This window comes from Salvelinus fontinalis, chromosome 11 (assembly GCF_029448725.1).
Source record: "Salvelinus fontinalis isolate EN_2023a chromosome 11, ASM2944872v1, whole genome shotgun sequence".
NCBI lineage: Eukaryota > Metazoa > Chordata > Actinopteri > Salmoniformes > Salmonidae > Salvelinus > Salvelinus fontinalis.
In genome coordinates this window covers 45,262,856-45,289,307 of record NC_074675.1, presented here as the reverse complement: position 1 = coordinate 45,289,307, position 26,452 = coordinate 45,262,856, and the positions used below count along the sequence as shown (strand labels likewise).

The 26,452-nt window shown below is 44.7% G+C and overlaps 2 protein-coding genes across 5 annotated transcripts; one reads left to right on the top strand and one right to left on the bottom strand.

Moving 5' to 3' along the window:
• The first annotated feature begins 1,866 nt into the window (after positions 1 to 1,866).
• On the top strand, positions 1,867 to 20,647 carry LOC129865812 (solute carrier family 2, facilitated glucose transporter member 4-like). Its single transcript, XM_055938827.1, has 11 exons — positions 1,867 to 2,248; positions 5,059 to 5,154; positions 11,181 to 11,341; positions 13,407 to 13,531; positions 13,765 to 13,880; positions 14,143 to 14,305; positions 14,556 to 14,743; positions 16,235 to 16,339; positions 16,762 to 16,863; positions 19,671 to 19,874; positions 20,036 to 20,647. Exons 1-11 carry the CDS (start codon positions 2,216 to 2,218, stop codon positions 20,258 to 20,260), a joined length of 1,518 nt encoding a protein of 505 aa, XP_055794802.1. The 5' UTR covers positions 1,867 to 2,215; the 3' UTR covers positions 20,261 to 20,647.
• On the bottom strand, positions 20,622 to 26,452 carry LOC129865819 (Y-box-binding protein 2-A-like). Of its 4 annotated transcripts, none has more exons than XM_055938839.1 (9): positions 26,297 to 26,452; positions 24,924 to 24,987; positions 24,683 to 24,716; positions 24,366 to 24,467; positions 23,816 to 24,064; positions 23,448 to 23,530; positions 23,105 to 23,309; positions 22,867 to 23,016; positions 22,560 to 22,696 (listed from the first exon to the last, which is right to left on the bottom strand). In XM_055938839.1, exons 1-9 carry the CDS (start codon positions 26,373 to 26,375, stop codon positions 22,661 to 22,663), a joined length of 1,002 nt encoding a protein of 333 aa, XP_055794814.1. In that variant the 5' UTR covers positions 26,376 to 26,452; the 3' UTR covers positions 22,560 to 22,660. The 4 variants fall into 4 exon arrangements, with proteins under 4 accessions (XP_055794817.1, XP_055794816.1, XP_055794814.1 ...); XM_055938840.1 differs by having other exon boundaries at positions 24,378 to 24,467; positions 26,297 to 26,451; XM_055938842.1 differs by lacking the exon at positions 26,297 to 26,452 and having other exon boundaries at positions 20,622 to 22,696; positions 24,366 to 24,512; positions 24,924 to 24,978.

The window sequence follows — 26,452 nt, the reverse complement described above, 5'->3', positions numbered from 1 at the left end:
TGGCTATAATGCAATAATGCGACACCCATTTTCTGTCACACACATCACATTACTGTAAAATTATTAAGAACTGGCACTCTGGCAGCCCCCATTTTGCTAATCACACACACACACAGTGCGGGAGCGAGTCATTACAGAGGAACGGTAATCACATCGCCTGACTCACAGCAGGTCACCTGTTTGACTGACGGTGGGGCAGTCACATGGTCCGTGTGCGTCGGTCAGTGTGGCGGTGTGACTTTCCATCAGATAACACTCTCTGATTGGTGTCACTTCCAGTTTTGGGACAACACAACTGACATTTGCACTGTGACTGCCCAAACATTGTATATTTGTTCTGTTTTCATTTTCTTTATTTGGGCCATTTTTTTTTTTTAAATCTTTGATTGGGACAGTTCTGTTGGTTCTTACAGGCACTACTGTGTATTATCTGTCTGTCTGTCCCGGGATACAGGTATGTAGGTCTACATAAACCCACACACTCTTAGAAAGAAAAGGTGCTATTTAGAACATAAAGGTGTTCTTTGGCTGTCCCGATAGAAGAACCCTTTGAAGAACCCTTTTTGGTTCCAGGTAGAACTTTTTGGGGTTCCATGTAGAACCCTTTCCACAGAGGGTTCTCCTATTGTGACCCCTTTGCAACCCTTTTTTAAGAGTGCATGTTATGTGGTCTGGAGGTCCTAGGCCACTGTCTCCTGGTATAGAATTTCTTCCTCATTTAGTGTGGGCCATACACATGACTCACTGGCCTGGGGCCCTGGCTTTGGAGGATGGTGTCAGGTTCAGCTCCTCTTTCTCAATCTGTGCCTTAGATTAGAGTATGATAGAGGGGAGGGGGGAAGGGGAAGATGTGAGGAAGGGAAAGTGGGGTGAGATGCGAGCTTGTTCACAAAGGGTGTGGGTGAATTGGATTGATAGATCTAGTCCAGACATTTTTCCATTGCCTTTTTGGCAGGTCCTGCCTTGCCTCTCATAACCCCTACCAAGACACACCTCCCAATTCACACCTGCTAGCTGTCCCCAATTTCCCCAGCCACCCCTACTTCGCCGACCCAAGTGGTACATTCCAAATTTAGGGCCCACTGGTTGCCTTGGGAAGTATTCATATTTTTGTGTGAAATAGGGAAGTGTTTGTGGTGGATGGGGTGAGTTAGCTGTGGTGTACTGGTGGGGAGCGTCACCCTTTTGGCATGTGTTCTAAAATAGCGGAAAGACAGAATGACTGCCAGGGCAGTGCAGACAAGCCCATCTGGCTGTCCAGAAGAAGTGTTGAGTCATAGGTCCAGATTGGTGGTGGTGGACATTGGCTTTCTCCCAAGGTCCAGGCATCCAGCCTTTGCACACCCTCCCCTGCAGAGGAATGGGCTACATATCTAAGCGTATCATAAATGTCATCCTTTCTATAGATGTGCCTTTTTCAGCCACTGCAGGTCTCAATCCAATCAATAAGATGAATGTGTCTCTTCACCCAATTATAACCTTTCTTAATGGTGGCGGGAAAATTCACATGTTAAGGTTGAAGAGGAATTAGTTTAAAAGTAGACCAACTAGCCTACCGCACTTTTTAAAAATAATGCTTTTTAACTGAATTTAACAATGGCATGATCCATCACGACTATCTCTTTTGCACGTGCTGTCCAATATACTGTATCTAGGCCACTCATGGAATCTGAAAAACCCACAGTGCATACCCCATAGAATTTACAGTGAGATGGTGGTTATTCTGTATGCTGATGAAGCGCTCCTCTTGACGTCAGCCAATAGTGTATAAGGTCAAGACATGGCTTTCTGCTTCCGTCTCAACCCAAAAGACGACCTCTGTGACAGGCCTTCGAGAGTAGGGGGCGGCTAAAACGCCCTCCCGTCGCCCCTCGTCCCCTCCGCACCTTCTCTCCGTCGTTTGAAAATATCAAGAGAGTTGTGCGCCAGTGTACTGATGTCATTATATGCAAACTGGACCCAGACGCTCCACAAACTTCAAAGAGAGGACACGTAGAGTTACACATTTAGAACTATAGCCACCTCGTCGGTTTTCACTTTGGTTCCAGTTTTTGTCTTGGGTTTTACTTTTCCTTTCGACTTTTAATACAAGTACCAGGTTTATTGTCCTTATTCCAATTGAGTTTTTTTCACGTGGTGTCCAGTTGGGATAGCGCGCGGGGGAGCGGGACACAACTGTCACCGACTGTAATCTGTGTCTCGCGCTGTCAAAGACATGCCGGCTGGGTTTCAGCAACTCGGAGGGGAGGTAATCTAAACAACACTCGTTTTTATAAGAAAATAGTTGATTTGCAATAAGTAAATTGCAATGAAATGTTTTCATGCGCACTAACACTGAGTAGCCTATGATGGATGAAGTTTAATTTAATGTGTGATTTAAAATGTATATTTTGTTGTTTAAAACCTTTTTCTACGACTGTTAAAGCATAACTATCAATTTATCTATTCATCAAATTATACCTTTATTGTTTATATTTTATTAACCAAGTTTTAGGCTCCCATTAGGAAAAAGAAAAATCGATCACGCACTCTTATCCTAATATATATTTGTCTAAGTATCTCTATCTGTTTATTCTCATCCTCCTCTGAGTGCATGATCGATTTTTTTTCACCTGACAAAATAACTGGTCTGCCAGTGGCATTGAATCCCGCTGGGCACACACTGGTTGAATCAACGTTGTTTCCATGTAATTTCAATGAAATTAAGTTGAATCAACGTGGAATTTAAATTGAATTGACGCCTGTGCATACAATGATGAGCAAACGGTCACTAATACCACTGCAGAAACTTGTGATCTGTGACGTGGTTCACAACAACATGGTTGACCAAAATAAGGACTCAGCAACTGCTGTGTTTGTTAGTGCCCGTCAAATATAACAAGATAAGAAAAGACATAGTGTTTCTTTTGAGAGTGAAATTAAATTTGACATTTTGTGTTATTAGAATAATTAAAACAATTGCTATTCATATATCAAACAAAACATAATGTTCTATTTTTTGGAAGATTGACAAAACATAACGTCAGCCTTTATTTTGGACATGAGAGCCCTTAGTTGTATTGGTCCTATATAGTGACCTTGATCAGCAGAGAGACCAGCGTGCTTAATGATCAGGAATGAGATGAATATGGGTTGGTTGGTAGATCACCCAGTACAACCTATACCTTGTTCCTTACCACAGCTGACGCCAACACGGTTACTGACACTTTAATTCAAAAACATTCTTCTTAGGATTTCAGCATCCTTGAGGTATTCTTTCTTGTCATGATTGGTGGCACAATAGCAAAAAAACACATCACCAAACTGTTGTATCAAAATGCCGGTACGTTTAAATTGGTTGCTGATGACAGAATCTGAGACAGTGAGAAACAATATTATCTTGCCTTGACCTCAACTCTGTCCCATTTTTTTCTGTCTTTCCCAATATGTTCTACATATGCAGGCTACAGTTGAAATGTTGTGAAGCACGCTCTGTGAAGTGAAATAGAGCGGGACTCTTGCCTTTAGACTAGAAATGTTTTCTTTGTTGTACGATGTGGGACGCACACACACACACACACACACACACACACACACACACACACACACACACACTTTCCCTTTGTTTTGCTTTATTTTGACAAACACAGCTTATCTGGAGACTCAACACAGCAAGGTTACAGCAACACAGACAGACACACCCTGACACAAACTCAACCAGGTGTATAACACACATTGGGACATTTATTAATGAACCATTCTACCATGTCTCAGAATAGAATAGTATAGACCAGAACATAATGTGCAGATTAGAACTATGTCCTCTGACGGGAACTGCTTTGCACAGTCTTGTTTAGTTGAAATAAAACAGTAAACACTCCATGTATATGTTTTTATTAATAACATACTGATCAAATGTTTGGAGAAGAAACTGTCAACCCTATCTAGCTATGATAGGATGTGAACTAAGTAACGGTGCATTGCAGCCCATGTTTAACTAATGTGAACTCGGTGGTATGTTGTGGAGGCTTGTGGAGCCAGTCAGCTTTCTGTGTTGATGGTAAACAGATGTAAACAGTAGGAAGGCCTGGTCAGTCTCTCCCAGAACCCCTAGCTGTCAGTCACCGTGGCAACAGGTGCCTGTGAGATGATGGGAACTATATGCAACTCATCGTTCAGTCACCCAATCACACGATACACAGGAAAGTCCTGGAGACGGCTACAAAAGATCCTTTCTCATTTAGTACCACAGTTATATATAGTGGATATTAGAGAGATGTGTCTGGAGGGATGTGGGGTCTGTTTGTGCGTGTGTGTCTGCGTGTGTGTCTGCGTGTGTGTAGTCTTGGCCTTTACTAAGACAGTAGAGTTCCCAAAATATAGAAGCTTGTTAACAGTCTAGACCATGGTCATCTTACAACAGCAGTTTCGTCATTGTCTTTGTCTTTGTATGGACATGACATTGTCTGTGTACGGACATGACATTGTCTGTGTACGGACATGACATTGTCTGTGTACGGAGATGACATTGTCTGTGTACGGACATGACATTGTCTGTGTACGGACATGACATTGTCTGTGTACGGACATGACATTGTCTGTGTACGGACATGACATTGTCTGTGTACGGAGATGACATTGTCTGTGTACGGACATGACATTGTCTGTGTACGGACATGACATTGTCTGTGTACGGAGATGACATTGTCTGTGTACGGACATGACATTGTCTGTGTACGGACATGACATTGTCTGTGTACGGACATGACATTGTCTGTGTACGGACATGACATTGTCTGTGTACGGACATGACATTGTCTGTGTACGGAGATGACATTGTCTGTGTACGGACATGACATTGTCTGTGTACGGACATGACATTGTCTGTGTACGGACATGACATTGTCTGTGTACGGACATAACATTGTCTGTGTACGGACATGACATTGTCTGTGCAACAAACCATACCTTTCTAGATGGTCCATCTTCTCCACATCCTTCACACAATCTCTTTATGAACAACCACACAATTGCATCATGGTAACAGTGAGGTGTTGTGTTCTTGTGTGTGCTCTACAGACGGTGACTAGAACCCTTGCTCTCTCAGTGTTCACCGCTGTATTGGGTTCCTTTCAGTTTGGGTACAACATAGGTGTCATCAACGCTCCTCAGAAGGTAAGACCGACTTGCACTCATCAACCAGAGCTATTGATACAGAGTTCTGCAAATTGGGATTTAGAATTTCCTATAGATGCCATGTTTGCACCAAAAATGTTATCATGAAACATGGGTCTGCAAACATAGATGCTAGTGCCAGAGCCATGGTTCTCAGACGGTTGCATACTTAAGTGTAATACACTTCAAAACGAGGTGAGACGGTTCAGAATCTGAATAACTGTTAACCAAGAACTCGTCAATGTGTTGTCTCACATTTCATTTCACACACTGATAGGTGAGTGTGGCTGCAAAACTACCTGAGACAGGTAGTGAGTTGGCATTTACACAGATGTCCCCTTGATTCCACCCAGCTAAGCTCAGTCTCGCCGTTTCAACTGATAAAGGGCAGCGACTGAAAACAGCTCTCTGTGCTCTATGAGTGAGTCATCAAAGAGAGTTGCTGTTTAAGAACCGACCTGGGAATTAATACCTCTAGCATGACCTTTTCTAAAACCGATTATTGTTGTTGTTTTCTCTAAGGACCAGGTACACTACATTACCAAAAGTATGTGGACACCTGCGCGTCAAATGTCTCATTCCAAAATCATGGGCATTAATATGGAGTTGGCCCCTCCTTTGCTGCTATAACAGCCTCCACTCTTCTGGGAAGGCTTTCCACTAGATGTTGGAACATTGCTACGGGGACTTGCTTCAGCCACAAGAGCATTAGTGAGGTTGGGCACTGATGTTGGGCGATTAGGTCCTGGCATCCGCCAAACCCAGACTCGTCCGTCAGACTGCCAGATGGTGAAGCGTGATTCAACCCTCCAGAGAACTTGTTTCCACTGCTCCAGAGTCTAATGGCAGCGAGCTTTACACCACTCCAGCCGACGCTTGGCATTGCGCATGGTGATCTTAGGCTTGTGTGCGGCTGCTCGGCCATGGAAACCCATTTCATGAAGCTCCCGACGAACAGTTCTTGTGCTGACGTTGCTTCCAGAGGCAGTTTGGAACTTGGTAGTGAGTGTTGCAACCAAGGACAGACCATTTTTACGTGCTACGCCTTTCAGCACTCAGCGGTCCCGTTCTGTGAGCTTGTGTGGCCTACCACTTCGCGGCTGAGCCATTGTTGCTCCTAGACGTTTCCACTTCACGATAACAGCACTTACAGTTGACGGGGGCACCTCAAGCAGGGCAGAAATGTGACAAACTGACTTGCTGGAAAGGTGGCATCCTATGATGGTGTCACGTTGAAAGTTACTGAGTTCTCCAGTAAGGCCATTCTACTGCCAATGTTTGTCTTTGGAGATTGTATAGCTGTGTGCTCGATTTTATACACCTGTCCGCAACGGGTGTGGCTGAAATGCCGAATCCACTAATTTGAAGGGGCGTCCACGTACTTTTGTATATATAGTGTATTTGTACACCATAGTTGACTTCTCCCTTTCACAGTACAGTACAGTCTATGGGACAGTTTCCTGGACACAGATTAAGACTAGTCCTGGACTAAAAAACATTCTCAATGGAGTTCTCCACTGAAAGCTATTTTTAGTCCACAATTTAGCCTAATCTGTGACTGGAAAACCAGCCCTATATGTTTTAAAAGCAACATCCTAATGTTAGTACAAACAATTACGTATTGAAACTTGGTCGATGACTCGACATGTCAATAGTTGAGGGGAGATGGAAGATAAAAGACATTGAGGGATTTAGAAGAGAGAGAGAAAGGGGGAATAGAGAGAGAAAGAAAGAGAAAGGGGGAATAGAGAGAGAGCGAAAGGGGGAATAGAGAGCGAGAGAGAAAGGGGAATAGAGAAAGAGGGAAAGGGGGAATAGAGAGAGTGAGGATGTACTTTTAGAGAATAGGAGATGGATAAAGAGAGAGCGAGGAAGAAATAGATTGGATGCAAGAGAGGGAAAGATCAGAAAGAGCGAGGCGTGTCCAGGGGAACATCTGAGTAATGTCAACACCAGGGGGTGTGTGCACCACATGCTGCATGACGAAACACACAGTGTTGCCAAAATACCCCCCATCCTCACCTCTCCTCAGCTCTCATCCCCCTCATCCCCCTTATCCCCCCTCATCATCCCTCACCCACCCTCACCCCTCCTTCCAATCCTCACCCCTCATCATCCCTCAACCCTTACCCCCCTCCTCACCCCTCATCCCCCTCCTCACCCCTCACCCCCTCCTCACCTCTCATCCTCTCCTCACCCCTCATCATCCCTCAACCCTCACCCCCCTCCTCACTCCTCACCCTTCACCCCCCTCCTCACCCCTCACCCCCTCCTCACCTCTCATCCTCTCCTCACCCCTCATCACCCCTCATCCCCTCCTCACCCATCTACCCCCTCCTCACCCCTCCACCCCCTCACCCATCTGCAAGCCTTCACAATTCACACTTCTATTTACCCCCTCCATTGCCCCCCCCCCCCCCCCCATCCCATCTCAGGTGTCCTTCACAGCTGAGGGGTGCAATCGGAGGCAGAGGGGTTTAAGGCAGTGATTCTGGTGTCATGGGAAAAAGTGGCTATTTTGGGCTTTGGGGGGGGGCGACACTCACAAGGTTCGCAGTTCGGAGTGCGACACTACATAGTGCACGTCCAGTACAGAGTCCTGAACCATATAGATATAGTTAGATGCTCTCGCTGCTGTCTAGACATTCCCTTAGATTCACTATCCTAAAGCCCCCTTCTCGTAAAATGTGTTAGTCGGTGTTGGGTCATGGGGTTTTGATGTGGAAGTGGCATATGGCAGAACATATATCTGCTAATTACTAATATAGAGAATGTATTGGAACATACTGTATGTCAGCCACCATACATCAAATCCACTGAATGTACCAAACATTAAGAACACCTACCTAATATTGACTTTCACCCCCCTTTGCCCTCAGAACAGCCTCAATTCGTCGGGGCATGGACTCTACAAGGTGTTGAAAGCGTTCCACAGAGATGCTGGCCCATGTTGACTCCAACGCTTCCCAAAGTTGTGTCAAGTTGGTTGGATGTCCTTTGGGTGGTGGGCCATTCTTGATACACATGGGAAACTGTTGAGCGTGAAAAACCCAGCAGCCTTGCAGTTCTTGACCCAAACCGGTGTGCCTGGCACCTACTACCATACCCCAAAATCTTTAGTCTAGCCCATTCACCCTCTGAATGGTACACATACACAATCCATGTCTCAATTGTCTCAAGGCTTAAAAATTCTTCTTAAACCTGTTTCCATCCCTTCATCTCCACTGATTGAAGTGGATTTAACAAATTACATCAATAAGGGATCATAGCTTTCACCTGGATTCACCTGGTTAGTCTATGTCATGGAGAGAGCACATTATATCAAATGTAGCATCGTTTCATGCTGCATTTATTGCATTGTGGGTAGACAGCAGTATCATTCAACTGTTAGTACCTGTATTTAGATTCAGCCAGTGAGTGAGTCAGACAGAGGAACTTACTTGGAGTCAGTGAGTTGTGTTACGAGAGGGGCCTTACAACCAATATGGCTCCTCTGGTCATGAGTCCAGGTCCCTAGACCCTCTTAACTCACAGTGTCAAAACTTTGACCCCTGTGCCATCTATTTACCAGGCGAAACCCTCAGGCCAAAAACAACCTTTAGAATGAACTGACATCTATTTGTGTTAAATTACAGTTTAGTCACTTAGCAGACTCTCTTATCCAGAGTGACTTACAGGAGCAATTAGGGTTAAGTGCCTTGTTCAAGGGCACACCAAGATATTTTTGGGGGTTACTGGCCCAACACTCTTAACTGCTAGGCTACCTGCCTAGGTAAGGGATTAATGAGTAGGAAGTTATTCATATTGTCAGGCAAGAGGCACAGAGTTTTGGGTTGTGGTTATAGCTGGCCTGCACAGAACAGTTTGTACTAGTATTCACACAAAGCATATTTCTCTCTGCTCCATTACCAAAGTATTTATCTCAAGAAACAAGTAACACTTTGTTAGGCCTCGCATACACTTACTACCTAGATTCAGTATCTGTGGCCCATGCCATCCCACTAGGCACAAAATGGTTGAATTAACATTGTCTCAACGTAATTTGTCAACGTAGTGTGACGTGGAATCTATGTAGAAAATACATTGGATTTGTAAAAAAGTAATCAACTTGTTTTGAGGGTAAAATTTTAACCACGGGATTATGTCATCATAGTAACCGTAGTAACAAAATGTCTACATATTTTTAACCTTGTATACAATATGTTGAATTTGTACCTTTAAAATAACATCAGATCTTCAACGTTATAAACATTATCATAAAAGAAGCAGCTTAAAACCTAAATAGGACTAGGGTTTCAAGCTTTGGTTGATTTCAAATGTTATGATATTTAGTTACATTAAATTGTGTTTGGTTGTCAACACAACCAAATATTAACATTTGAAGGAGATGTATCTTCTGCTTGGATAGTTCCATCTGTACCACTGACTTAGTCTGGCTTTAATTACAGTTTGTCTACAAATTAATAATTAATATGTTGGATTCAGGTATCCATCTCAGGAATAGGACTAAGGGCCTCCTGAGTGGTGAAGCGGTCTAAGGCACTGCATTGCAGTGCTAGGGGCATCACTACAGAACCGGGTTCAATCCCAGGCTGTGTCGCAGCCAGCTGTGACAGTGTGCAATTGGCCCAGCGTCATCTGTGTTAGGGGAGGGTTTGGCTGGCCGGCATGGATGTCCTTGTCTCATTGTGACTCCTTGTGGTGGGTTAGGCGCATGCACGCTGACTCGGTTGCCAGTTGTACAGTGTGTCCAGCTGACACATTGGTGCAGCTGGGTTAAGTGAGCAGTGTGTCATGAAGCTTGGCAGGGTCATGTTTTGGAGGACACATGGCTCTCAACCTTCGCCTCTCCCAAGTCCGTATGGGAGTTGCAGCGATGGGACAAGACTGTAACTACCAATTGGATATCACAAAAAAGAATAGGATCAAACTTTACTTACAGTTTGATTTGATTTAGTTGAGATGGATACCTGAATCCAACATATCAGTTATTCATTTGTAGACAAACTGTAATTAAAGCCAGACTAAGTCAGTGGTACAGATGGAACTATCCAAGCAGAAGATACATCTCCTTAAAATGTTAATATTTGGTTGTGTTGACAACCAAACACAATTCAATATCACTTTTGAAATATGATAAATAGCCTATTAACTTGTTGACAAGTTAACTAATTATAAGTTGGATTCACGTCTCCAACTCAACCAAAAATAAATGTTCAAGAATGGGATTAAGCCAGTTGCTCAGATGCAACTATCCATGCAGTAGATACATCTCCTTTAAATGTTAATATTTGGTTGCCTTGTCAACCAAACACAGTTCAGTATTACTTTTGTAATACAGTACATCGTGCATGTTAAAGATAGCATGCATAGGTTGTCGCAGGTCTGTGGAGATCTTCACAATTGCTGTAATAACCTACACAGAATCGAGAACTGCAATCCAGGTCATTTGGTTCCGCTGTTTGATGAAACACAATGGAATGTAGGTTGTAATTTAATTGATCAACGTCTCAACCAAATATTATCCACTCTGAAATGATAAAAACATTTTTTAAACCTTTATTTAACTAGGCATGTCAGTTAAGAACAAATTCTTATTTACAATATCGGTCACCCCCGCCAAACCCCAACGATGCTGGGCAGATTGTGCGCCGGTTTATGGGACTCCCAATCACAGCCAGATGTGATTCAGCCTGTATTTGATCCAGGGACTGTAGTGACACCTCTTGCATTGACATGCAGTGCCTTAGACCGCTGCGCCATTCGGGAGCCCAAAATGCAGGAATCAAACCAACAACTCTGTTGTAAGGAAACACAACGCTCCAACCAACTTAACCAACTAAAGAAATGTTATCTTAACATTGTTGTCTTCCTAACTTGGTCCCAGATCAGTTTGTGTCTTACCAATTCCTATGGTCACTGTCATGCTGGGACAGCACAAACAGACCTGGGACTAGGCTATAGTCTTCCTAAGGAAAAATATTAGCTCTATTAAATGTCTCATATCTCTTCTCCTGCTTGTCCAGATCATTGAAGCGGACTACAACGCTACATGGGTGCATCGGTATGGAGAGCCTATCCCCAGCAGTACCCTCACAACCCTCTGGTCCCTGTCCGTAGCCATCTTCTCTATAGGCGGCATGATCTCCTCCTTCTGTGTGGGCGTCATCTCAGAGTGGCTGGGGAGGTAGGAGAGATGATACACACATGTATGCATGCGAGAGCGGGCACACACACACACAGACACACACACACACACCCACAGAATGCACATATGCACACAAGTACAAGCACACATACACAAGCACACACACACACTTGTAAACATCATAGCACATTTCTTTTTTATTTTGCATAGATGTAGGTACATAGACAGATGTATTCTCTTTCTCACAGACTTAGGGCTGCATGTACACACATAGACCTACACACTGATACACCCACGTAATGCATAGTTGTCAGCACTCCTGAGTGGCGCAGCGGTCAAAGGCACTGCATCTCAGTGCTTGAGGCATTGTTACAGACACCCTGGTTCAAATCCAGCCTGTATTGTAACCGGCTGTGATTGGGAGTCCCATAGGGCAGCGCACAATTGGCCCAGTGTCATCTGGGTTTGGCCGGTGTAGGCCGTCATTGTAAATAAGAATTTGTTCTTAACTGACTTGCCTAGTTTAACCAAGATGGTTCCATATAGATAGTGTCAGTTAGTTAGATCCAAAATGGTTCTCCATAGATAGTTGCAGTTGGTTAGATCCAAAATGGTTCTCCATAGATAGTGGTAGTCAGTTAAATCCAAAATGGTTCTCCATAGATAGTGCCAGTCAGTTAGATCCAAAATGGCTCTCCATAGATCGTGGCAGTCAGTTAGATCCAATGTGTTAGCAAATTAAACTTGTCACATGCTTTGTAGACTAACAATGAAATGCTTACTTATGGGCCCTTCCCAACAATGCAGAGAGAAAAACAGTGGGAGTGACTGTGTCAGTCAGATCCAACATGGTTCCCTATGGATAGTGGCAGTCAGTGGGAGAAAGTGTTACTGGGCAGGGTCGTGTTTTGTGGCTCGACTCAGTTTCCTATTGTAACCCAAGCCAGGATGTTATCTGGACACAGACTCTGTGATTGAAAGGGGATCCCAATGGAGTAGAGTGGGAGTAAGAAAGCTGGAGCCGGTCTTTCTCCCTAGACTTTAGTTTCTCATGGTGGGAAAAATTACAGATTTCCCCTTTAAGTCTATCAAAAGTGTGCAAGTTTGAGCATGTGTCCATTTTTTTATAAGCATGAATTTGACTGAGTAAGAGAAGCCAGACTTTTATTCCATAGGCTGGGATCCGCGCTATGCAGCTGTTGCAAGAACACATTTTTCTGTCTGTCCACTGGTTTCAAAAACAAAGATTGATAGGCAGCTTAAACTTCTTGAATTCAACCATCAACTATACATTTAGATTTGCGAACAGCCATCCACAACAACCACAATCCATAAATCGCAATAGCTAAATGAGAGAGCAGCAGTGTGATTCACATCAATGCGCTATGTAGATATCAATACTAAGTGATATCCGTATCACTGTAGACTACACCACTGCTGTCGTCCTTACCTCCAAGCATTTATTCAAGTTGGATGATCTTTGGATGCCGACAGCAGTCGCACCATTGGAAGACATGGCTTGGACTGTAGCCTACAAAAACCCATTCCTGCTCTTTTCCCGCGATCCATCAAACACATCTGGTGTGTCCTCATAGTGGTCTCTGACTTGTGGTCAGACTCGCTCAAGTGGAACAAACTTAAACTCGCGCCTTTTTTAAATTCTGATTTGAATGTCATTGAGAAAAGCATCAAACATCCTTCCTGAATCTAAAAGTAATTCTTGAGGTAATCATCTAGTTTTTCAAAAGAATCTTTAATCTGATTACAATATTTTTTTGCTTGTAATGTAACGGATTACAGTTGCTGTTTTTTTTGTAATCCCTTACTTGTACTCCCCAACCCTGCCTGTGACACTTTCTCCTATGACACTTTGTAACAGGGATATATCAGCAGAGGCATTATCTCTGTTTTGTGATCTGCCATTAAGAGGCTTAATGGTGGAATTGTCGAAGACCTATTCTTGTACTGTCTAACTGGCAGAACACACACTACTCACAAATATCAATTGTATATCTGCAAACCAACAACTAGTAACTTGAAATGTACATCATATTTACTTCTAGTATACCAATGATAACTAATATATTTCTCTTTATTCTGACAGGAGGAAAGCCATGCTCATTAACAACTTGTTTGCCTTCATCGGAGGAGGTTTGATGGGCATGGCCAAGATCAGCCGGTCCTTCGAGATGATGATTCTGGGACGATTCGTCATCGGTGCATACTGTGGTCAGCACTCATCCTGCAGATTGACTATCTCAGAAATGTGTTTTGATGTGGTTTAATGCTGTTTGAATGCCTTTTCAGTGGTGTAGTTGTAGACAGACTATATTGTTTTCTATGGTTGTAGATGAACAGTACTGACCAGTGAAATAGTTCATCGGAACCACTATCGCTGCTCGGTTTTCTCCACACCTTGGCGTACCAGTTTCTGAATCGGAGCCTCATTCTCTTTCTCCCAGGATTGGCATCGGGGCTGGTGCCCATGTATGTAGGTGAGATAGCCCCTACCAGTCTGCGAGGGGCATTGGGCACGCTCCACCAGCTGGCTATCGTCACAGGGATTCTCATAGCACAGGTACAGCGCTCAGACCACACCATGTTTTTGTCTCTACAGGCCACAGAATGGGGTTTGTTCTCCACAACACATCTATCTGAACAAGTATTAAAGTAGTCAACTTCCCTCTCCTTCCTCCTCTCTCTCTCTTTCCTTCCTTTCTTCCTTCCTTCCCCTCTCTCTTTCACTCTCTCTCTCTCTTTCCTTCCCTCTCTCTCTCTCTCTCTCTCTCTCTACTTTCCTTTCCTCTCTCCCTTTCTCCCCCTTCCTACTTTTTCCTTAGGTCCTGGGTCTGGAGTCTTTGCTGGGCAGTGAGGAGTTGTGGCCAGTGCTGGTGGGTGTGACCGTTCTGCCCACTGTCCTACAGATGGTGCTGCTGCCCTTTTGCCCCGAAAGCCCCCGCTTCCTCTACATCATCCGTTCCCAGGAGCACCACGCCAAGAGCGGTGAGGATCCAGTCACGACCATGTACCAGGACTCTCTGATGGCCTCTTTTGCTTGTCTCCTTTCTATGTCTCTTTTTCTTTCTGGATGAAGGAGAGGACCACAAGCAGAATAGGGGCAGGGTTTGAATAACAGGGGGGCTAGGGAGTCTGGGCAACCCCAGAACAAGTCAGCCTCCCCCACCACACACACACTCTGAAACCCATCTGAAGTTCTATTCTCAGCCTGATTCTCATTCCCACTCATCCCTAGGCTTGAGGAGGCTGACGGGGAGACAGGAAGTGGGGGATATGCTGGCTGAGATGAAGGAGGAGAAGAGGAGGATGGACATGGAGAGGAAGGTGTCCATCGCAGAGCTCTTCCGCTCCCCCATGTACCGGCAGCCCATCATCATCGCCATCCTACTGCAGCTCTCACAACAGCTGTCCGGGGTCAACGCTGTGAGTACTAGAGGAGGGAGGAGAGTGGGGAAGAGTGTGTGTGTGTGTCTAAGGATTTTTGTAGCCGTGTCCAGGACTTTATCGTGTGATTGAACGCTGAGTTCCATATAGTTCCCATCATCTCACAGGCACCTGTTGCCACGGGGACTGACAGCTAGGGGTTCTGGGAGAGACTGACCAGGCCTTCCTACTGTTTACATCTGTTTACCATCAACACAGAAAGCTGACTGGCTCCACAAGCCTTGACAACATACCACCGAGTTCACATTAGTTAAACATGGGCTGCAATGCACCGTTACTTAGTTCACATCCTATCATAGCTAGATAGGGTTGACAGTTTCTTCTCCAAAAATGTTATCAATATGTTATGTTATTAATAAAAACATATACACTGAGTAAACAAAACATTAGGACCACCTTCCTAATATTGAGTTGCACCTCAGAACAGCCTCAACTCGTCGGGCCATGGACTTTACAACGTGTCAGAAGCGTTCCACAGGGATTCTGGCTCATGTTGACTCCAATGCTTCCCACGGTTGTGTCAAGTTGGATGGATGTCCTTTGGGTGGTGGACCATTCTTGATACACATGGGAAACTGTTGAGCGTAAAAAACCCAGCAGCGTTGTAGTTCTTGACACAAACCGGTGCGCCTGGCACCTACCACCATACTCCGTTCAAAGGCACTTAAATATTTAGTCTCACCCTCTGAATGGCATACATACACAATCAATGTCTCAATTGTCTCAAGGCTTAAAAATCTTTTTTTAAACCGTCTCCTCTCCTTCATCTACACTGATTGAAGTGGATTCAACAGGTGACATCAAAAAGGGATCATAGCTTTCAACTGACTACTCAAAACATTAGGAACACCTACTCTTTCCATGACATAGACTGACCAGGTGATTCCAGTTGAATGCTATGATCCTTTATTGATGTCACCTGTTAAATCCACTTCAATCAGTGTAGATAAAAAGGAGGAGACGGGTTAAAGAAGGAGTTTTAAGGCTTGAGACTTGGATTGTGTGTGTGTTTACTATTTTGTTTTATTTCAACTAAACAAGACTGTGCAAGCAGTTCCCGTCAGAGGACATAGTTCTATTCTGCGTATTATGTTCTGGTCTATACTATTCTATTCTGAGACATGGTAGAATGGTTCATTAATAAATGTCCCAATGTGTGTTATACACCTGGTTGAGTTTGTGTCAGGGTGTGTCTGTCTGTGTTGCTGTAACCTTGGTGTGTCGAGTCTCCAGATAAGCTGTGTTAGTCAAAATAAAGCAAAACAAAGGGAAAGTGTGTGTGTGTGTGTGTGTTCAAACTCGTCCAAAGGCAATCCTCTTTGGCCATTTTCACAATTTGAATCAGTGTTAGAATGGACAATTCCACCGTTACACAAACCATATTGCCTTTCGGCACATATTTAGTCAGTATTACTCAGAAAGCTCGACCACGTTCCTTGACCAACCGTCTTCTATTTCTCTCCCGTCCAGATCTTCTACTACTCCACCAGTATCTTCCAGAAGGCAGGGGTCCAGAGCCCTGTCTACGCCACTATAGGAGCCGGTGTGGTCAACTGTGCTTTCACCGTGGTCTCGGTACGCTAGCAAGGTCCTGTAACCAGGCACCTCCATTACTGTTTAACTCTTCGCCTTTATCACTGAACAAAGAAGATAACGTAGTGAGTCGACCCACCCTAGACTTTCCCCTCCAAAAAGGGCCAGAGTTGGGTTGCTAGGTCATGATTAGTTTTTTTTATGTTATTGATTGGGTTGAGGGTTGATCTTTGATTTTAAAATGCAAACTTCTCTAGTTAAGCCATCACTTTTGTGTTTGCATCCTGTAGAAAGCTCCTACATAAAATACAGTCTTTTAGATTGGAGAATTCCTTAGGCAAACGCCAGTTGGAAAATTCAGACAGAATCATCTGCAAAGTTTTTCCTCAATTAGAAATGAGCAAGCATGACCCGGACCTGTTGTTACTGACCTGTTTGTCACCTTGTTCTCATCCAATCGACAGCTCTTCCTGGTTGAGAGGACGGGTCGCCGGACACTACACATGCTGGGCCTGTCTGGAATGTGCTGCTGCGCCATTGTCATGACAATGGCTCTCGCCCTATTGGTCAGTCCCAAACGAATACCAACAAGTTCATTAAGCCATTAACATATTATCATAATGGCAACTTTGGTGGAGTGGAATAATGTATCCATAAACATAAAATTACTACACTGAACAAATATATAATCGCAACATGTAAAGTGTTGGTCCTTGTGCAGGGGAAAACAAAAATTCACTCTAAAATGTGCAGTTTTGTCTCAACACAATAGCACAGGTGTCTCATGTTTTGAGGGAGCGTGCAATTGGCATGCTGACTGCAGGAATGGCCACCAGAGCTTTTGCCAGGGAATGTAATGTTCATTTCTCTACCATCCGCCTCCTCCAACATTGTTTTAGAGAATTTGGCAGTGTGTTCAACCGGCCTCACAACCTTAGACCACGTGTATGGCGTTGTGTGGGCGAGCGATTTCCTGATGTCAACGTTGTGAACAGAGTGCCCAATGGTGGCGATGGGGTTATGGTATGGGCAGACATAAGCTACGGATAACAAACACAATTGCATTTTATCGATGGCAATTTGAATGCAATGAGATCCTGAGGCCCATTGTAATGCCATTCATCCGCCGCCATCACCTCATGTTTCAGCATGATAATGCACGGCTCCATGTCGCAAGGATCTGTACACAATTCCTAGAAGCTGAAAATGACCCTGTTCTTCCATGGCCTGCATACTCATCAGACGTCACCCATTGAGCATGTTTGGAATGCTCTGGATCGACGTGTATGACAGCGTGTTCCAATTCCCGACAAAATATCCAGGAACTTCACACAGCCATTGAAGAGGAGTGGGACAACATTCCACAGGCCACAATTAACAGCTGATCAACTCTATGCAACGGAGATGTCGCACTGCATGTGGTAAACGGTGGTCATACTAGATACTGACTGGTTTTCTGATCCATGCGCCTAGCTTTTTTTTCCTTATATGAACTGTAACTCAGTAAAATCTTTGAATTTGTTGCATGTTGCATTTATACACTGCTCAAAAAAATAAAGGGAACACTTAAACAACACAATGTAACTCCAAGTCAATCACACTTCTGTGAAATCAAACTGTCCACTTAGGAAGTAACACTGATTGACAATAAATGTAACATGCTGTTGTGCAAATGGAATAGACAAAAGGTGGAAATTATAGGCAATTAGTAAGACACCCCCAAAAAAGGAATGGTTCTGCAGGTGGTGACCACAGACCACTTCTCAGTTCCTATGCTTCCTGGCTGATGTTTTGGTCACTTTTGAATGCTGGCGGTGCTTTCACTCTAGTCTTAGCATGAGACGGAGTCTACAACCCACACAAGTGGCTCAGGTAGTGCAGTTCATCCAGGATGGCACATCAATGCGAACTGTGGCAAAAAGGTTTGCTGTGTCTGTCAGCGTAGTGTCCAGAGCATGCAGGCGCTACCAGGAGACAGGCCAGTACATCAGGAGACGTGGAGGAGGCCGTAGGAGGGCAACAACCCAGCAGCAGGACCGGTACCTCCGCCTTAGTGCAAGGAGGTGCACTGCCAGAGCCCTGCAAAATGACCTCTAGCAGGCCACAAATGTGCATGTGTCAGCATATGGTCTCACAAGGGGTCTGAGGATCTCATCTCGGTACCTAATGGCAGTCAGGCTACCTCTGGCGAGCACATGGAGGGCTGTGCGGCCCCACAAAGAAATGCCACCCCACACCATGACTGACCCATCGCCAAACCGGTCATGCTGGAGGATGTTGCAGGCAGCAGAACGTTCTCCACGGCGTCTCCAGACTCTGTCACGTCTGTCACATGTGCTCAGTGTGAACCTGCTTTCATCTGTGAAGAGCACAGGGCGCCAGTGGCGAATTTGCCAATCTTGGTGTTCTCTGGCAAATGCCAAACGTCCTGCACGGTGTTAGGCTGTAAGCACAACCCCCACCTGTGGACGTCGGGCCCTCATACCACCCTCATGGAGTCTGTTTCTGACCGTTTGAGCAGACACATGCACATTTGTGGCCTGCTGGAGGTCATTTTGCAGGGCGCTGGCAGTGCACCTCCTTGCACAAAGTCGGAGGTAGCGGTCCTGCTGCTGGGTTGTTGCCCTCCTACGGCCTCCTCCACGTCTCCTGATGTACTGGCCTGTCTCCTGGTAGCGCCTGCATGCTCTGGACACTACGCTGACAGACACAGCAAACCTTTTTGCCACAGCTCGCATTGATGTGCCATCTTGGATGAACTGCACTACCTGAGCCACTTGTGTGGGTTGTAGACTCCGTCTCATGCTACCACTAGGGTGAAAGCACCGCCAGCATTCAAAAGTGACCAAAACATCAGCCAGGAAGCATAGGAACTGAGAAGTGGTCTGTGGTCACCACCTGCAGAATCACTCCTGTTTTGGGGGGTGTCTTGCTAATTGCCTATAATTTCCACCTTTTGTCTATTCCATTTGCACAACAGTATGTGAAATTTATTTTCAATCAGTGTTGCTTCCTAAGTGGACAGTTTGATTTCACAGAAGTGTGATTGACTTGGAGTTACATTGTGTTGTTTAAGTGTTCCCTTTATTTTTTTGAGCAGTGTATTTTTGTTCAGTATAGAAGGCACCCTATTCAAGTCAATGAGGCCATAATGGGTGGTATGACTATTTCTATGCATGTACCACAGGCAGCTGGTGGTACCTTAATTGGGGAGGACGGGCTTATAGTAATGGCTAGAATGTAATGAATAGAATGGTATAGACACATCAAACACATGATTTCCTTGTGTTTGATACCATTCCAGTCATCTATGATCAGTCCTCCACTCACCAGCCATGTACCTCTGGCTAAACCATCTCCTTTCCCTTGGCAGGACAGTGTTCCCTGGATGAGCTACATCAGCATGCTGGCCATCTTTGGCTTCGTGGCCTTCTTCGAGGTGGGCCCCGGCCCTATCCCCTGGTTCTTTGTGGCTGAGCTCTTCTCCCAAGGCCCCAGGCCTGCTGCTATGGCCGTGGCCGGATTCGCCAATTGGACAGCCAACTTCATTATCGGCTTTGGCTTCCAATATGTTGCTGTAAGTACAGTGGTCACTATGGTGTTTTGGGGGGATTTTGGGATGGTAATATAATGATATTGATCAGTGGATTGGATGGTGTCTGATTGAGTTGAAATGTTGAGTGAATGAATGTCTTAAGAGACATCAGTGAACATATTCCCTCCTCTCCCGCTCCACAGGAGCTTTGTGGGCCATATGTCTTCCTCATCTTCGCCGCACTCCTGCTATTCTTCCTCATCTTCACTTTCTTCCGGGTGCCGGAAACGCGGGGGAAGACGTTCGACCAGATCTCCAACACCTTCAGCAAACACTCGCCCGCCATGATAGATATGGACCTGGACATGGAGCTGGGCAAACGCAGCACAGAGCTGGATTACCTAGGGGAGGAGGGGAGCCTCAACTGAGGGGATCCCATACGGCAACTGGGGAAGGCAGGCAGAGGAGGCCAGACAGACTGTGGGGTGGTGGGCAGGGGGTAGAGGAAGAGAAAATGGTACTGGGGTGGGCTTGGGCCTCATTCCAAACATCCTTTCACCATTTATCGAGTTGCGTCTAGGCATATCAAGTAGGGGAGGCGTTGGCGTGTGGGTCGAGGGATAGGGAATCTGTTTGGAATGGGGGCCATAGTTGATGCAATAGCTGCCACTGGGAAATTACGCTAGAGTGAAAAATATTGGCAGAATCAGGGGTTGCAGGAAATGATTCAAGGAAAAGGTTGCACAACATTACAAAGCATTGCACCAACTGAACAGACGCCAGAAAGGGTGAAAGGTCAATAGGGTGGGTGATTTATTACCAGAGCAGCCCATAATGGGTGATCAGGAACTAGAATGTTTCTGAACCTTGAGGCATTTGCCCCACCCCCAGTATACATGTACAGATGAGGGTGATTTGATTGAGAGACTGCACAGATGTTTGAGGGAAAGAGACTTGGAGAATCTGGTATTTCTGCACTTTATCTACAAATAGATGTTCAGAGATGGAGAGAATCTGGTTGAAATATGACAAAAAACATGTACCTTTTTACAAAGCTATGGCGTGTGGCATTGACTGAGGTATTGTATTTCTGATAAAGTTAATACAAGTCTCATAGCAGGCTAACCACTCCATCGCTAGCAACCCACTTCCGTGTCCCTAAACTTGATTACACAAAATGGTGGACCGCTTTAACATGCACCTCAATGTACAGCCTATAGAGACTCCTTTTACAGAGAGGAAATTCTGTGTTTAGTACTTAATGTATACAGTGTGCTGTTTGCTTGACAAAAACAAATTGGTTCGAGCTTCACTCACATATAGGAGTAGATCTTTAGTTTCTGAATGGGACAGTGCCCCAAGTGAACACTAATAGTATTCATTCTACTGGTTTCCAAACATAGTTGATATGGCAACAGGCCTCTGATAACGTAGCAGCCAACTGCCCCTAAACTGCTACGCATGTGCTGTTTTAGGTCTATTATGTACTGTTTTGAGCATCTCCACGAAGATTAGTTTTGAGCAATTGTACAGGGAGGACCTGTGGTTTATGTAAAGCGAGAAAAAAAACATGCAGTGTTGAGATGTGGGTCATGTGACAATTGTCCCCAGTTGACAAACATGGGCATGTTGACCCAACATTTCAGAGAGTCACGTCATATATTACCATCCCCAGAAGTGTCAAAACACATTCAACTGATCATGTTATAGTTTAGATTAAATGTTGATGTTACTGGAGATTGAGGTGAAGAAATTAAATGACCAACTTCAGTTTTATCCCACTAAATGGGATTCAAGACATTTTACATTGTACTGAGAAATGTGAGCATACAAAACTGCATTGTAGTCTTTGCAAACATGATTTTTATAGACATTCTGATACTGACATAGCACATAATCCCCTCCAAAAAGGCACATACAAAAACAAAAAAGATTTCATTAAACCAGCCTCAGGCCTTTATGAGAGGGGGTGGGCAGCAGCATGTTTTAGAATCTGGGGGGGGGGGGGGGGGGGGGGGGGTCAGGTCCCAGACCATACCACTACACTCACACCTGCTTTGCTTTCATGTTATCAAACTTAAATAGAGGCTGGATCCGCTCCAATGCTTGTGCCCATTCTCAGTCAATTAAAGAACACTTGCTAGGAGTTGTGGTTTAAATGTGCATCCAAGCAGGTTCACACTCTCCCCCCCCCCCCTCAATTTATTCTAAAATTTAGTATTTTCTCAATTGTAAAACACACACACAACCCACTATATCCCTTCCTCTCCTCCTCCCATACAGTGTGTAGAGAAGTCAGATGGGGTGGCTATGTACTGTTAGATGGGGGACTGCGAGACCTACAGAGCGAGACCGACAGATGCCAAGAGGGGGGAGCCCAACATTAAAACAAAATAAACTGAACACAAAATAATGCCACAACTTAAAAATTCCAACCTCAAAACAAGCAGTGGGTCCCACAGGATTTGAGCCTTCATTTGGCAACCAAATTACACCTGCAATATAGGTGGGCTTTCATTGAACGCCAGAATGTCCCAAAATTATAAAGCAAACAGGAAAAGCATAATCCATGCCTGGTGCTTTCCATCCCATCAAAAGACTTATGTAATTCCTCTAAAAACCCATATGTAGAAAAATAACTAAATACTTAAGGAACTAAATGGTCACATTCTAGTGACTTCAGCTACGAGATGTCCAACGATGTGGTTTTGTAGTAGTGCAATAGGCGTAACGCTAAACCCTCCACCCAACCCCTGAAAGGTTGCATCAGTTTAGCGTGGGGTCCCACCGCTTGCATGGGGTCACGTGACATCATCCACTCAGAGGTGTCATTCTGCGGCCACGGGAACTGGCGTGGCAGGTGCCTGGAAAGGAAGATTCTTTTAGACTTAGTTGGCCATAACTATCCAAATAATCTATATTAAAATGAAACTACACAAATGATAACCTACAGTAAGACTTCAGCAGCCAAATTATGACCAGAAGAAACAGTTAATAAAAATAGAAGTACTGAGAAGACTTGGGTGCCTCGTACCTCTGGTGATCTGTGGATGGTTTTGGGGGAGGACTTGGGGGAAATCTTGGGGGAGCCTTTAGGGGAGGACTTGGGGGAGGCCTTGACATCAGCTGGCTTGGAGGTCTGAGGGGGGGTGCTAGGCCCCAAGGCTGGCTTCTCTGTCCCATCCTAAGACATGAACAGGGGGGAAACTTTGTCACGTAACATATTGTACAGGGGGAAAAATTTCTGTCACAACGTTACATGAGCGGCTCACTTTAGAGACAGTGTTAGACTCAGAGTTCCTCTGCCTGCGGCGGCTGAACTGTCGGCGGGGTTTCTGGCTTTCTTCATTGGCCTGCTTCCTGTTTGTCTGCTGGGCCTCCACCTCCTGTCCGTCCGCTGCCTGGCCTTCCTGCCTCTCAGTGGGGGCGCTGCCATCCTGCTTACCCTCCCCAGGGGGTGGGCGAGGACGGAATGGCCTGAGAAGGTTAGGTGGCGGGGGACAAAGTCAAATGTACACAGTCAAATTGCCCTATGGGCTCATAAAGATCCATTGACATTAAGGTCCTATCCCAAATAAATCTGCCAGCAAAAAAATGCCATGTCACAAGTCTCACCTGCGGTACTGGGGCCTGAACCTGCGCGGTGGCGGCCTCTGCTGGTCGCCTTCCACTGCTCCCTCCTGTTCCCCTGACTCGCCCTGGGGAGAGAACAGACAACATGACACTAAAGGAGAGAACTGATTACACAATAGATATTCACAGGATGAGGTCCAACCTTCCTTAACCCCATCCCTCCATTTGCAGACATTTACAAACTGGAGAGAAGCAAGCAATATTCCTAGTAAATGAAAGTAGGACATGGCTGGTAGTAAGTTCCATTCATATTACTTTATCCATCCGTTTTTCTCTTCAAATAAGTCAACATGGAGGGAAAGGAACTTTAAACTGTTGGGATGCACCTTTTCCATCCATCTACTCCTCACCTCTTGTCCTTCCCGTCTGGGTCGGCGGGGCCTGCGTCGTCGCGGCGCGGGTCGTTCACCACCGTTCTCCCCTCTGCCATTCTCCCCTTCGCCTTCCGAGGTGGGGACAGAGGTGCCATCACCCTTCTCATCATCGGGCCGAGGGCTGCGAGGGGAGATGTGGCGGCGGAAGCGACGTTTGTTGGGCGCATAGCGGCTGCCTTTCACAGGAACGCCGCTAGGCCCAGTCACGTTGGCTGCCTCAGAGCCCTGAGAGAGGGAAAGAGCTTGTTGGAGAGATATTTAAGACAATGAAAATGATATTGAATTCTCAATGTACAATTCAACCAGTTTTAGTGACATTGAAATTGAAGGGATTATTCCCACAATCAATATTTCCCATTCATTTCACTTTTCTCCGAATGTAGAAAGCTGCACACCTTGGCATAAAACTGAACATGGCTTACAACTAAGTCAGAGGCATGAAAAGGTCTGTCACATTTTGATTTGTGATACTTATCCCTTTTAGGCTTGTTAATTATGGGTGATATAAAATGAAAGCCATCCTTACAGGTTTACCTACCTTGGCTGCCTCGACCACATCAAACTCCACCACCTCCCCATCTCCAACACTGCGAAGGAACTTCCTGGGGTTGTTGTTCTTGATGGCAGTCTAAACAGCAGATGGATTGGGTGATGTGATACAGGGTTGTATTCACTAGGCACCAAACAGAAGAAAGCAGACTGAAACAGTAAGGGACTACCTGAACTGGTCCAATAGGAAACCCTCCTTTTCAATTGTAAAACAGTGCGCATTAATGAATGTGACCCAGTGGTATTAAGCAGCAGGTGCTCTTCCTGACATGAACTTAATCTTGCTGGGCTTACCTGATGAACAAAGACATCTTCTTTGGTGTCGTTTCTGAGGGGAAAAATAACATTACTAATGACAATTCCCATCCATCCATGACAAACCATATCCATGTTAAAGTGTCAGATAGCTGTACTACAATGTGTACGCTTTGTGATAAATGTATTGCCCATTAGTGTACAGTTTAATTGCACATCAGACAGCCACATTAAACAAAATAAAGGATTCAGGGGCACCGTCTAGCACATAACATGGTACCTGTTGATAAAGCCATAGCCATTGCGCACGTTGAACCATTTCACGGTGCCTTGGACTGCAGTGGCTGCAAAAACAATGTAAAACATTTACCCTTTATTTTATTAGGGATTCATGCTGGGACCAAAAGGTATTTTACAGGTGAGCCCTGTATACACACACGTACACAAATAAACGAAAAGTAAACCATAGCATACCGTTGACAGTAAAAGAAAGCTCCGCAGACTTTTGGATAAATACTATTCACAAATATCAAATTCAAGTCAAACCTTAAGGTCACTTGGCCATCAATGAATAGCATCTGAAGACCTAACGGTAAAGTATTACATTACCATGTCTAAAATGTTCTCCCTTATCGCAACTTCTTTTATCAACCAAAATACTTCAAGCTAGGCTGCATGATATGGCATTCGTGTCAATCATTAACAATACTTGACTAGAACCTACGGACTAGGGCAAGTGGGACTAATGTTTCCTGTGAAAACATTTACATTTTCGACATCGTAGTTAGTGCAATACATGAATACGCCTAGTAGTTGCAACTAAAAACAAAGAGGTAATTGCCACCGCTATTGGAATGTTGAATTGCAACTCCAGTCAAAGAATTTGCACCACTGCGCAATGCAATGCTGAAAACATTTTATGAAAGCCAGAACGTGGCAAATAAGTATGGATAAGTGATTATTTTGATCCGAAGGACTGTTAGATGGGAAAATCAGACTTCAATCGATGCTCAATCAATGACCTACACCTGTGAACGAATTCCCTCCGCCTTGGAATACGTGACATCTGGTAAAGTGAAGTTAAAGTATTATTTTGACAGCATTAGCCTAAATTCAACCACGTCGATAACTACATTTGTTTGAATTAATTTATAAAACCGAGTGCGTATAAACAGATTGGCACATTACCAACCACACAAACCAGCGAGTAGTAATTTGAAAAAACGTGTCGTATGCGCTTCTTGAATAATATGTATCAACATTGATGTCATAGTCTTATAATAGAGCAAACATATAAACCAATTATATAAAATTGTTTAAAGCTCAAGTCAGTACGTAAAATATGGACGTGGAACTCGAGAAAAGATACACTCCAAAAACTGCTTAGGTTCAGCACAATTTGACCTGGGTGTGTAATGTGGGCTACTCCAATTGATTAACATCACCCAAGACTTACAAACTGACAAGATAATTAAAATATAGCCTACGCACTTTATCTACTCAATTTGTAGCCAGCTGACATCTTTAACGCATTGATTTGAAACACCTGGCCAATGTCGCTGCCTTGATAAATCCACACATACAACACTAATGAATTATTCAAACTTTTGTCAAGGAAGGTCTCTTCGCCACTAGTAATTATACTTTCCCTACCTATAATTTTTCTCTCCGGCTGTGGCGGTTCTTCCACTGGTGCCGACGATGGGGCGCTCTGCGCTTCTGTGTCGGTCATACTCGCACGGATACAGATTCACAATAATGTCCCCCTCTTGTCTTAACTTTGCTCAGATCACCACCGCAAACTTTTTA

What these genes read in the sequence shown, in the direction of transcription:
- LOC129865812 (XM_055938827.1), top strand. Translation starts at nt 2,216, where the DNA reads ATGCCGGCTGGGTTTCAGCAACTCGGAGGGGAG. An exon ending in CAGGGATTCTCATAGCACAG is followed by an intron (nt 13,881 to 14,142) that starts GTACAGCGCTCA and finishes CTTTTTCCTTAG; the next exon opens with GTCCTGGGTCTGGAGTCTTT. An exon ending in AGCTGTCCGGGGTCAACGCT is followed by an intron (nt 14,744 to 16,234) that starts GTGAGTACTAGA and finishes TCTCCCGTCCAG; the next exon opens with ATCTTCTACTACTCCACCAG.
- LOC129865819 (XM_055938839.1), bottom strand. Translation starts at nt 26,375, where the DNA reads ATGACCGACACAGAAGCGCAGAGCGCCCCATCGTCGGCACCAGTGGAA. An exon ending in CAGCCAAGGTAGGTAAACCT is followed by an intron (nt 24,065 to 24,365) that starts GTAAGGATGGCT and finishes TCCCTCTCTCAG; the next exon opens with GGCTCTGAGGCAGCCAACGT. An exon ending in TTCAGGCCCCAGTACCGCAG is followed by an intron (nt 23,310 to 23,447) that starts GTGAGACTTGTG and finishes TAACCTTCTCAG; the next exon opens with GCCATTCCGTCCTCGCCCAC.